The 13,518-nt window shown below is 35.3% G+C and overlaps 1 protein-coding gene across 1 annotated transcript; it reads left to right on the top strand.

Moving 5' to 3' along the window:
- Positions 1 to 893: 893 nt before the first annotated feature.
- Positions 894 to 13,436, top strand: SAC9 (sacI homology domain-containing protein / WW domain-containing protein). The gene is made up of 13 exons (XM_085703853.1): positions 894 to 1,125; positions 1,224 to 1,819; positions 2,852 to 2,984; positions 3,409 to 4,628; positions 4,991 to 5,098; positions 5,191 to 5,361; positions 5,960 to 6,202; positions 7,548 to 7,970; positions 9,138 to 9,941; positions 11,086 to 11,283; positions 11,371 to 11,835; positions 11,933 to 12,160; positions 12,787 to 13,436. The coding sequence occupies exons 1-13, from the start codon at positions 1,113 to 1,115 to the stop codon at positions 13,066 to 13,068; spliced, it is 4,884 nt and encodes a 1,627-aa protein (XP_085559979.1). The 5' UTR covers positions 894 to 1,112; the 3' UTR covers positions 13,069 to 13,436.
- Positions 13,437 to 13,518: the final 82 nt, after the last annotated feature.

The following is a 13,518-nucleotide window of genomic DNA, read 5'->3' on the forward strand; positions in this document are numbered from 1 at the left end:
TTAGAGAATTTAACTATATCTTATATCTCCTTCAAAAAAAAAAACTATATCTTATATCATATTTTAATTGTAGTATATAATAATACATTTAAATATGCGAGAAATAAATGTATACTAATAATCTTATTTATTAATAATATTATTCATATTTACTTCTAAAAAAAACTAAGTCTTCTCTATTTAAGAAAAAAGTTTGATCTGATAAATCGTAAGTTAGATCATAGACTCATGTAGATCGATCTAACTAATTTTCATCTATACCCACATCTTTCGTGACATGCGAACATAATAATTATAACATGTATTTTCTCTTCTCTCCAAATTCATTTTTTTAAATTCATTCATAAATGATGTATATGGTCCGTAATATAGATTAAAGGGGTTTGCTAGGATACACTCACTAGTTTTTATTAAGATGTATTTTAGCAAAGATATAACTAAAAAATTGTTAAATACACCTTAAGGTGAATGTTGTTAAAACACACATTCTAAAAAATAAGCGGGTGTATGTTAGCAACTCCTATAGGCATTTGCTAGGATACACCCACTTATTTTTTAGAAGGTGTGTTTTAGCAAGTTATAACTAAAAAGTAGTTAAATACACCTAAAACACTCCCACATAAAAACTAGTAGATGTGTTATAGCAAATCCCTAGATTAAATACATGATTTATTGAATGAATATAGTAAAAAATAATTTTGTTCTATAATAGAAACCTCATTAGTATCAAATTATATTTGACCAGGTCAACATAATCATAAAAAAATAGAAATTAATAAAACAAAATATCACAATAATAAGATAAATAGATAATTATAACCTCAAAAAAAAAAAAAAAAATCACAACCTCAACAAAAGAAGATAAATAAATACTTATTCATTTCGTCCAAAATGGAAATCATATAATCATGAAAATCACAGAAATCAAGCCATTTCCTCCAAAAATTTCTGGAAATAAACGAGTCTGGTTAAAACGGTGAAGCACCTATTTCCGTTAGTCCAAAATCCCACATTTGCAACGAACTCAATTCCTCTCAACAGTTAAACAACCAGAACACCTCTCAAATCGGCATCAAAATCCATTTCTCGTGTGGTTTCATCATCGTTAACCGATGGAATCACAAGGTAACAATAACCTCACTTCTCAATCAAAATCGCTTATACCAACTTAATTTCACCGCGCTCATTCCTCTCTCTCTGTTTTTTTTTTCTTCTTTTTTCAGGTGGATTACGAGACACATCAGTTGTAGTCGTAACGCTAGATTCCGACGAAGTATACATAATCGTAAGCCTAAGCACACGAACAGATACACAAATTCTCTACGTAGATCCAACCACCGGAATCCTTCGCTACGAAGCGAAACGAGGTTTCGATCTATTCAATTCTCAAAAAGAAGCTTATGAATTTGTTACAAACGGATCGCGAACCGGTTGCAAGAGTAGGATACTCGGTAGAGCTATATTAGGTTACGCTGCGTTAGGGAATTTCGCTTTTCTTCTAATCGCGACGAGGTTGATCGCGAGTATTCCGAATTTGCCTGGTGGAGGTTGTGTTTATACGGTTGGGGAGAGTCAGTGGATTAAGATTCCATTGCAAAATGCACAGGTGCAGGGGAAAGGTGAGGTGAAGAATGTTATGGAGTTGTTAGAGCTTGATATTGATGGGAAGCATTATTTTTGTGAGACCAGGGATATTACTCGTCCGTTTCCGAGTAGAATGGCGGTTAATCAGCCTGATCCGGAGTTTGTTTGGAATGCGTGGTTTTCTACGCCGTTTGTTAATGTTGGATTGGCTGCACATTGTGTTCATCTCTTGCAGGTTTTGTGATTTCTTCTATTTACATTTCAATCTACGTGCATAAATGGTATAGGTTCGGTTTGCATTTACTTATTTGAGTTTATTTACTCACTTGTGAAACTGTTTGGTAGAGCTTATAGAAATTACTTATGAAATTTTTTATAGCTTATTTGAAAATCATACGATATATCTGTTGTTATATAATATTATAATAGCTTATATTGTACATAAGCACTTGAACAATAAAATTCTATGCTATAAGTGCTTAATTAAGTTGTTTATCCAAACAGGATCATAATGCATAATTAGTCTTTAAAATACTACTACATTACTTCTTAATCCTAGCATATTATGTTACTTGCGACATTGCTTAAGTTCGTTGTACTGGAGTTGGAGTTGTCAGCTAGATAATTAATTAGTTCATCCAAACTTTTTGGGATTAGGGTAACAAGCAACATCTTTAGGCAAGGAAATTATTTATTTAGGGCATACTTGGATTGTCCTATTCTAGCTTATCCACCGACATAACCATATGTGAGACTCTTTGAGAAAGCTTACGGAAACAGCTTGAAACAGCTTATGACAAGTTGACAACTCATTTCTATAAGCTCTACTTGATATTTTATGTAAACACCTTATAACTCATTTCAAAACAATTTGTTTTTATTTAATCTTTTGTTATAGATTAGAAATAGCTTGTACATAAGCACTTAAGTAAGCTGTTTATCCAAAGAGGGCCTTACTCATTTATATTCTTTGCTGCTGCTGCTAAATCTTGATATGATGATAACTGTAGCTCTGAAGATGGACAATATTCGTGTGCTTTATGGAAGATTTAGGATACACTGTTTGTTAGTTTTGTCTTGGTTACTAATTTTATTTTTTTGCTGTTATCTTTCTGTCTGACATTTTTTTATGCACAACTGAAAGCTCCTTATAGTTATTTCTTGATAATTTTTATAGCAATATTTTACCAATGACCATTCATATATAGCAATTAAGATGTGAAATTTGCATGATTATTCTGTTGTCTCACTTGGTCTTGATGTGTAGGGGTTTGCAGAATGTCGAAGTTTTGGAAGTTCAGGTCAGCTAGAAGGTGTTGTTGCTCTTACAGCTCGTAGGAGCAGGTTACACCCTGGTACTCGATACTTGGCGAGGGGGCTAAATTCATGTTTCAGTACAGGTAAAGAAACCTATTATCAACTCTCGAGCTTAGTCTTTTCATCTTATGGTTATTTGAGCAATCAACCTATTAAATTATTAACCATAGTCAGGCTAACATGCTAAAGGAGATCATTTACCTTAACTTAAAATTTTGTTTGATTATAATTTGCCAACGTAAGCTTTGAACTTTAAAAGTATTCAGTTATTCATTACGGTTTCAGTTGCTCTACTCCATTTTGCTTGTTTAGGTTTTTACAAATTACAACAGAATTATCTTTCGCTTCCTACTGACATGCATTAATATCTTTCTTCATTTACCTGAATCAGGAAAGGACTGTCAATCACTTAGTTCATCCTAATTCCTTTCACACTATTTGCTTCCTGCATCATGCTAATCACTTCACTCTACTAACTTCATGCTTCACTCTAATTCACTGTTACAGGAAATGAAGTGGAATGCGAGCAACTCGTATGGGTCCCTAAAAGAGCCGGTCAAAGTGTACCTTTCAACACATACGTGTGGCGAAGAGGAACAATTCCTATCTGGTGGGGTGCAGAACTGAAAATCACTGCTGCAGAAGCTGAAATTTATGTTTCAGACTGTGATCCGTATAAAGGAAGTGTGCAATATTATGAAAGACTGAGTAAGAGATACGATACTCGGAATCTAAATATACGAGCTGGCGAGACTTCAAATCGTAAAGCTTTGGTTCCTATAGTATGCATTAACTTGCTTCGAAACGGGGAAGGAAAGTCAGAGTGTATTTTGGTTCAGCATTTTGAAGAGTCTTTAAACTTTATTAGATCGACTGGGAAGCTCCCCAATACCCGGGTCCATTTGATAAATTATGACTGGCATGCCAGTGTAAAATTAAAAGGTGAACAACAAACAATTGAAGGGTTGTGGAGACTTCTAAAAGCACCCACTATATCCATAGGCATATCTGAAGGAGATTACTTGCCTTCACGACAACGGATAGATGATTGCAGAGGTGAAGTCATCTGCAATGATGATTTTGTAGGTGCATTCTGCTTAAGAACACATCAAAATGGGACTGTTCGTTTTAATTGTGCTGATTCTTTGGACAGGACCAATGCTGCTAGTTTTTTTGGTTGCCTCCAAGTCTTCATGGAGCAATGTAGACGGCTGGGAATATCACTTGATAGCGATGGTGCACTTGGTTATCATTCAGTGAATAATAACTATGGTGGATATACTGCTCCACTGCCACCTGGATGGGAGAAGCGATCTGATGCAGTTACCGGAAAAACATATTTTATTGACCATAATACTAGAACCACCACATGGATGCATCCATGTCCTGATAAACCATGGAAGAGACTTGATATGGCATTTGAGGAGTTTAAGAGATCAACAATTTTGTCTCCTGTATCTCAACTAGCTGACCTTTTTCTACTTGCTGGGGATATTCATGCAACTCTTTACACTGGGTCTAAAGCAATGCACAGCCAAATACTTAACATATTCAATGAAGATACAGGAAAGTTTAAACAGTTTTCGGCTGCACAGAATATGAAAATCACTCTGCAAAGAAGATACAAGAATGCAATTGTGGATAGCTCTCGTCAAAAGCAATTGGAAATGTTTCTCGGAATGAGGCTTTTCAAGCATCTTCCATCAATTTCTCTTCAACCTCTACATGTATGTGAGTTGTCAACTGAAAGTAAACTGAATGATGGCTTTCTGTTTCTTTTTCATACATCTAGTGCCTAGCAATTGCAGTTTCATAATTTTCATGTTAGTTACTCGGTTACTCCATCGCGTCCTATTTCTCTTCTAAGAACTCATTAATTTATGTCACGCTTCTCTCTCTCTCTCTCTCTCTCTCTCTCTCTCTCTCTCTCTCATTTTTGTTTCTTTATCTATGCTTCTTGAGGATTTCACCGCAAACTGTTGACTTGTAAAGCCAATTAGTACATTATTAGTTTTAATGTTTGAACATTTAAAACCCGAGGTTTTCAATTGGAGCAGTTGTCGATAACTGAGCAATATGGTTATCGTAGGTACCATCTCGGCCATCTGGTTTCTTTCTCAAGCCAGTTGCTAACTTATTTCCTATTTCTGGTGGTGAAGCTAGTCTTCTGAGTTTCAAGGGGAAAAACGTTGTCTGGGTATGTTAAATATTTCATCTTATTTGAAGGAAACTTCTAAACTACTTATAAATGTTCTCTCATCTTACAAAATTGTATACCTTCTTACACAGATTTCTCCACAGTCTACTGATGTAGTTGAAATCTTTATCTATCTTGGTGAGCCTTGCCATGTTTGTCAGCTTCTTCTCACAATATCCCATGGCGCAGATGATTCAACTTATCCATCAACAGTTGATGTTCGGACAGGACGTCATTTGGATGGGCTTAAATTGGTTTTGGAGGTTTGTATTTGGCCTTCTCTGCTGTCTAATGCCTCACAATATTCATAGATGCTTTTATAACACTATTGAAAGAGCTGGTCAGTTAACCATCCTAACTGAATAGGAAGAGAGTTTGTGCACATTTATGCCATGTCGGTTGCGAGTATAACTCATATTTCTAAAGGAACAGTAAAATCAATTTTGATTTTCAATTATTAATTTTAATGTTTATTGTTCCTTTAAAGTTTAAAAAAATGTATATGATTTCCTTAGAGCGGTATCTGTTTAAAATGCATATGATTTCCTTAGAGCGGTATCTGTTTAAAATGCATATGATTTCCTTAGTGTGATATCTGTTTACATGTTAAAAATCTAAGATTTTAGTAAGCTATAATCCTTTAATAAGCCATGATCCTACATGGCTTATTAAGAGATTAATGAGTTGGACAGAAATATGGTTTATGATAGAATATTATGGTGTAACTTGATCATGTAGCCGACCCCACTTTCTTGGAAAAGGCATTGTTGCTGTTCTATGATCCTACATGGCCGTAGTGACAGGCTGTTTACAACTTTCTATTATGCTTATTTTCTGAATCTGTTTGACATATGTTGGCAGGCTGCTTCTATACCACAATGTGCAAGTGGGACTAACCTATTAATACCCTTACCTGGGGCAATCAGTGCAGAAGATATGGCTATAACTGGAGCAAGCTCTCGTCTCCATGCCCAAGATACACCGCCCTTGTCATTACTATATGATTTTGAGGAGCTTGAGGGAGAGTGGGATTTCCTTTCTCGTGTTGTGGCACTAACCTTATATCCTACGGTATCTGGAAGAAAACCATTAACGCTGGGTGAGGTAGATATTTTGGAACATATCATAATTGATGAGTCTTGGCTTTACTAACTCCCATGTTCTTTGGCATCTTTGATTTTCCTTGTTGACTTCATGAATTTTATTTTAATGTGATTTAACATAGTGCACAAATTTCACATCTGATAATCCGTGTGAATTTCATTTCTTTGGATAACCTTTTACTTACAAAAATATCGAGAGTCCTACATAAACTAGAGATATGATCCAGGTAGTGCTTATAAGGCTTTGATAAGAGCTCTGAATATTATTTATAATGACTGAATAGTAGCGTGATACAAAAGACTCAATACTAATCCCTATTTATAGTTATACATATACCCATTTCTTAATCAAGAACAAATCATGATGATGATGATAATAATAATAATAATAATAATAATAATAATAATAATAATAATAAATATAAAATAGGGAAATGCTAACTTGTGCGCTTAGGGTACAAGATACGGATCTTAAAATAGAATCAAACAATAAGTATTGAAAAGATAAGTTTTTTAAACTTTTAAGGTTATGAATGCACAATTTCCAAAGTTAAATTTCTTTATTCAGTTTCTTATCTTGTGCCCTTAGGGCACAAGTTAGCAAGACCCTATAAAATATTGCACCAAAAAAAAAAAAAAAGTAATATAAAAATCTTATCCTAAGTAACATAAATTCTCTTGTGATATGAAGATATTACAATATCAAGATATTGTAGAATATTTTCATATACCCAAACAAAAAATGTTCTTCTTTTACCCATGTATGGCATGGACCACCTCAAAGTGAGATCTGTTTGGAGGTTTCTAGATTTTAACTTATGTTGTGGAATCCATGATGAAATTAAAATTGTTGGCTCTTTCTCCCTGCCCCCTACAACGTGTCGTAAATTATCTTGTGCTTTTAATTTTAACGTTTTCTAGCTGAGTGGATTGTTGTTTGTGGTTGTTAAATTTGGTTATATGTGGTAAAATTGAAAATTTATTATTTTTTGTTATGCCTAATACCACTTTTTTTTCCGTATTTATACAGAACAGTTTTCCATTTGATGAACCATGGCTATTTCTAAAATGTTTAGGTCGGAAAATCAATTTTTAAAATGTAAATTTTGGAAATGTTTGTCAAACCAAATGCAGGGTATTTTCAGTGTCCCTCCTCACTGTTTACTACTATTAGGCTAATGGTGGAATGCTTTACTTGCATACTTGCTCTCTTCATCTGTGGGGATTATTTCAATTGTTTCATTAATTTTTTGTTTTTCTAATTATATTTTCAAGATAGGGATGTAACTTTTGCTTTAGTGCAAATCTTTTATTTCTGCTTACATGATGTTGCGGTTTTGCTATAGATTGAAATCCTTGGAGTTTCTATTCCTTGGAGGGACACATTTACCAATGAAGGCCCTGGTGCAAAATTAATCGAGCACGTCAAGAAGTTTGAAGAGGAGCCTAACCCCTTTTTATCTGGTTCAGATATGAATCCATTTAATTCTTTATCCACTGAAAATGTGTCACCACCTGATCAAAAAGGCACTTCTCCGGACTTTTTGCTTGACCTCTTGTCTGGGAATGACCCACTTCCACACCCACTTGCGCAGCCAGTTACTGAAAACTTTGCCTATGAAGAAAGTGACCCACTTGATTTCTTGGACCAGAATGTTGGATATAGTGGCCAAAGTGATAGTAAAATTTCAGCAGAAGATACAAGACATTCAGATACTAGCACTGAACAATATTTAAAATGTCTGAAATCTCTTGCAGGGCCAAATCTGGTATGTTATTATTTTGTTGACGTAGCTCTTTACCATTATAAAATTGTTTTTCCCATTCGATATCATCACCTGCTAGATTTTTTTATGAATTTTATTCATTCCTTGAAAAGTTTTTTTTTGTCTTTATGAATGTTTTATACAATATTAAATTATAATTGTTGCACTTGATGGTGGTACCAAAAATAGTTCATGGCAAATATTATTTAGAAGTATTTGTTGCTGCCTCTAGATTTTGTTCAAATTTGTGTTCGCTGTCTTCTAAAAAAAGGGAAGTAAATTTCATTCAGGTTCTGTGTTTTAGCTCAGATTCCTAATAGTTTTCATGTAGGAAATATTGTTGAAAATGCCAATTTTCTACTTGTCTTTGCATCAAATAGTGCAGCCACATTTCTTTGCAATAACTTTTTGGGGTTTTTGGTCAACGTTGGGTGGCTCCATATAATTTGGACACTTATTTGTTAATTTATATGATTTGAAGAAGCAAGGAGGGAAATGTTGTGATATTTTCATAAGATTTTTAATTGTGGAACCTCTGTATAAGATTTGCCGAGAGATTGGAGAGTTCCATTGCACTGACAAGCTGGCTTGATTTCATTGCCAAGGAGGAAATTTCGCTCTCCTTTTTTTTTTTTTGCATTGTCTTGCTCTAATACATGTAGTCTCTAGCAGAGAGAAAAATCTAATTGATGCAGTACCTGCTTATCTTGTTTGAGGAAGGGTTGTATTTTATGTTTTCAAATATTTCAATTTTCAAGGGAGTTTCTTTTTTCATATTTTAGACATAATAGGAAACCTTCATGCATTTTATTCCTTCTTGTCCCATGTCCCCTTCTCATCATCTGTTTTTAAGGATATTTTTCTCTTAAGATGTACTTTTCTCCAGTTCTCCTTAATAAAATTTCTTTGTAAAAAATGTGAAATATTCCCAAGATGTTGGACATGGATGAACCGGTTAACAACTAGTGGTTACTCAGTTATTTAGCTTGATTCCGTAGTTACCGTTCACATGTTCTCTCGGGTTGACTACTCAGGAATTACAAACCCCGGCCAAAATTCGTTTAACCTGAATATCTTAGTTATTTTTAGGCTTTTAAAATAGATTTTGTAATTTTATTTTAGTATCGTAGTTTAAATCTAATCAATGATATATTTTTCCTATTTTTATAGCAAAAGAAGCTTGACTTTATTGAAGCCATGAAACTTGAAATAGAACGGCTAAAGTTGAATCTTTCTGCTGCTGAAAGGGATAAAGTCCTACTATCTGTTGGAATGGATCCTGCAACAATAAATCCTAATGCACTGCTGGATGAAGTTTATATGGGAAGATTATCTAAAGTTGCAAGCAATCTTGCCCTGCTTGGAGAAGCCTCTCTAGAAGATAAACTTATTGCTTCAATTGGTCTTGGTACTGTTGATGATAATCCAATAGATTTCTGGAATATTATCAGAATTGGGGAAACCTGTTTGGGTGGCAAGTGTGAGGTGCGCGCTGAAATTAAAAAATCAGTTCATTCATCTAACTTAATGTCATCTAGTGGTGTTTCAGAGCCAGTATTCTTCTGTTCTCAATGTGAAAGGAAGGTTTGTAGGGTTTGCTGTGCTGGGAGAGGGGCACTGCTGCTTGGAGGATATAACTCAAGAGATGTCATTAATTACAATTGTGCACCAGCTGACTTGCCTATGAACCGCTTATTAGCTCGGGATGGCATAATTTGTAAACGATGCTGCCAGGATATTGTGCTTGACACTCTGATTTTGGACTATGTGAGGGTTCTGATCAGCTTAAGAAGAAAAGACCGTGTGGAAAAGGCTGCGTACAATGCTTTAAAGCAAATCATTGGATCATCATGGGATTGTCTTCTGGAAAAGAATCAGATCCCTGATAGACAGTCAGCTGGTAAAGCTGTACAGCTGTTACTGAATGGACATGAATCCCTGGCTGAATTTCCTTTTGCCAGCTTTTTACACCCGGTATATATATTATTTAACTCTATGCTTTCTGATTTTAGGCCGTGCATCATTTTGTTGTTTTTATCATGTGGATTAGCAAGCCACATACTGCCACCTCTACCAAATGTGTTTGATCCAGGATACATGACTTAAATATAATCAGGCAAAGATGGGTTTAAATGCTGATAATCTGAACTATTTGATTAGACGGTGATAGAAACCTGGCATTTTATTGGAACCTGATTGAACTATTTGATTGTCTTCTGATAATCTGAACTATTTCATACAGCGAGTCTCTTAACATATGCTTCGTTGACAATCTATTGTTGCATCATGAAAGGAAGCACTTGATGAAACTAACAAGATATTAGGGTTTAGGTTTCCATTCCGAGATCTGCAAGAATTATTTTTTGACCATGGAATTGAAGTAATTATTGATGTACTTTTATGCAGCTGAGTTTTTTTAATTACTATTAAAAGGTCTTGTTTTGCTAGACCGCTAGATGTAAATTAATATTTTGAAGTAATGTGCCCAGACAACATAGTGAAAACACAATAATATACAAGCCATCTTGTCTAAAAAAGATTTAAGCAATTACTCAAACCTATATATAGTTAGTTATGTAGGAAGCTTTCTGACACGAACGTTGGACCATCTCAATATCACGCTATAGCAGAGCAACCCCTGGCCGCTACTAGACATGCCGGCACACCTGGTAATCAGATTGAAAATCCAAAAAAAATCCCTTGAAGTTTAAACGTTAGAGCTTTTAAAAAACATCATAACAGTGTTTGAGCTTCTCCTCTCTGTATATTTCACGCTCTCATGGGTCAATACAGCTAGTTGTTGAATTTTACTAAACTGTATAAAAATATCAAAATAGCGGCCATCTCGCTATAGCATTTTTCAGTCGGTTGCTGTGCTCCACTATCCGGGATTGATAACACTGATTCAGTAAACTTTGACTTCTGACTACCCCCTTGTTGAAGTAATTGTGTGTTTTGAAGCACTAATGAGTTCTTATGTTTCCATTACAATATAGCATACACAAGTATTTGCCACATTGGGTATGGTTCTGTTACTTCACATGCAGGAGGTCTAGTCTCACGTTTGCACCCTATATATACATGTTAATACAAATAACCGTCAACCATGTAATTGCAGGTTGAAACAGCAGCAAATTCTGCTCCATTTTTGTCATTGCTTGCTCCATATAATTCTGGTTCTCGGCTATCATATTGGAAAGCTCCATCTAGTGCGACCTCTGTTGAATTTGGAATTGTCCTTGGTAACATTTCAGATGTTAGTGGGGTTACATTGATTGTCAGCCCATGTGGCTATTCCATGACTGATGCTCCAATTGTAAGTGTCCATTTGTCATTTGCTTCGTGCTTCTTTTTTTATTGTTTATGAAATTTAGAAATAAATTCTAGCATTATGTTGCAACAGGTGCAAATTTGGGCAAGTAATAAAATACACAAGGAAGAAAGATCGTTAATGGGAAAATGGGATCTACAGTCTATGATTAAAGGTTCCTCAGAATTATGTGGGCCTGAAAAGCCAGGAACAGAACATAAAGTACCTAGACATGTCAAGTTTACCTTCAAGAGTTCTATTCGGTGCCGCATAATTTGGATTTGTTTACGCCTCCAGCGACCTGGTTCAAGTTCTATAAATATTGGAAGTGACTTCAATCTGCTATCTCTTGATGAGAACCCTTTTGCGCAGGAAACCCGACGGGCTTCTTTCGGAGGATCTGCTGAAAGTGAATCCTGTCTTCATGCCAAGAGGATTTTGGTGGTAGGGAGCCCCATCAGAAAGGAAATTGATCTTAATCTTAATTCATATCAAAGCCCTGACAAGTTAAACTTGACAGGGTTTTTGGAAAGAGCTCCACAGCTAAATAGATTCAAGGTACTCCATGCTATTTTGCTTAATTGTTTTTTGGTAACCATTTTGTTTTTAAAGAAATATCCATCTCAAAAACATTTATCAACTCATGATTTTTTAGGTTCCGATTGAGGCTGAAAGATTGATGGACAATGATCTGGTCCTGGAGCAGTATCTGTCTCCTGCATCTCCTCTTGTCGCCGGGTTTCGTCTAGATGTCTTTAGTGCAATCAAGCCTCGGGTTACCCATTCACCTTTGTCAGATGTACACAACCCACATTTTTCTTCAATGTTTGATGACAGATACATTAATCCAGCTGTATTATACTTACAAGTTTCTGTTCTCCAGGTATTTACTGGAACATTATTGTATTGCTTTTGTCACATTTCTCTGGCATGGTTATATCCATGGAGGTTCTCCTTCCATCAGTTGCTATGTTTTGGAAGAGCTCTTTTTCACACCTAATTTCTTTTTAGCCATAGTCGGCTAGCTCTTTTTCACTTTGTTTTCAATGATTTGTAAAGAAAACAGATCTATATTTCCACTTTTCACCGCGTTTCGTACAAATCTTTGAAAACAAAGTGAAAACAAGGTGGTGGCGTATTGTAATAATCAGTAAAGCAGAAAACATTTTCTGAAATCAAATAGACCCTTAGAGTGACCAGCCTCTGCCAACTATGTTCTTTTAGATCGAGTTAGTTAACTGTAGTAGCAGACGTAAGAACTAGGAAGGATCTAAATGAAGATAATGTCGGTCAGTTCAGTTTGTTGACTAGTGAGTTGTAGGGGATGAGACCAGACACTCAAGTTTCCAGTGACTTGACTCGTAAACCATTCTTGTTCTTTACTTTGGGTTCTGTTGGTCCAGGGTAGGAGGAGGAACATTAATTAAAATCCCCTTTTTTAATTTCTACATTATGAACCAGTGTATACCAGTAAGTATGTCAATAATCTGACGGTTGGACTGCTTGCAGGATAACCATACCATGGTAATTATTGGTGAATACCGATTACCAGAGGCCAGGGCTGGAACGCCAATGTACTTTGATTTCTCCAGGCAGATACAAACTCGCAGAATTTCATTCAAGCTACTTGGAGATGTTGCGGCATTTACAGATGACCTGTCAGAACAAGATGATTCTGGTACTAGAATTTCTCCATTGGCGGTAGGTCTGTCTTTGTCCAATAGAATTAAGTTGTACTACTATGCTGATCCATATGACCTTGGTAAATGGGCTAGTCTGACAGCAGTATAATCATGTGTCAGTACTCAGCTTACTGGCATGGATTGATTGTGTAAAGTTTTTTCAAATTTTTGTTGTATCATGGCATGTAAAATTCATTCATTGATGTAATAGTATTATAGTACATTAGTGATGATTGTTTTATTTTTATTTTTTTGAGGGAGAACATTTGCAATATGTTATTTCTAGCCACTTGTGGTTTAACTTGGAAAGTTGAGAGTTTGGTTTGAGGTTGGGGGTTCAATTTTAGAATTTTAGTCTACCACGGAGGTGAATTTAAGCAATGTATTTGTTTCCCTCCTTTTTTCCTTCAGATTTTGTACACAAACCCAAATGTTGGTCACTGGTTGAAATGATTATACGTTTTATGCATTATTTAATTTTAAGTTCTTGCTGGAAGATGGATGATATGGGTTATTGATTTGTATGAGCTCTTGTACATTTGGCAATATGAAAACAAAC

The sequence above is a fragment of the Medicago sativa genome, chromosome 4 (assembly GCF_051527215.1).
Source record: "Medicago sativa cultivar Bolivia chromosome 4, Bolivia_mono, whole genome shotgun sequence".
Classification (NCBI taxonomy): domain Eukaryota; kingdom Viridiplantae; phylum Streptophyta; class Magnoliopsida; order Fabales; family Fabaceae; genus Medicago; species Medicago sativa.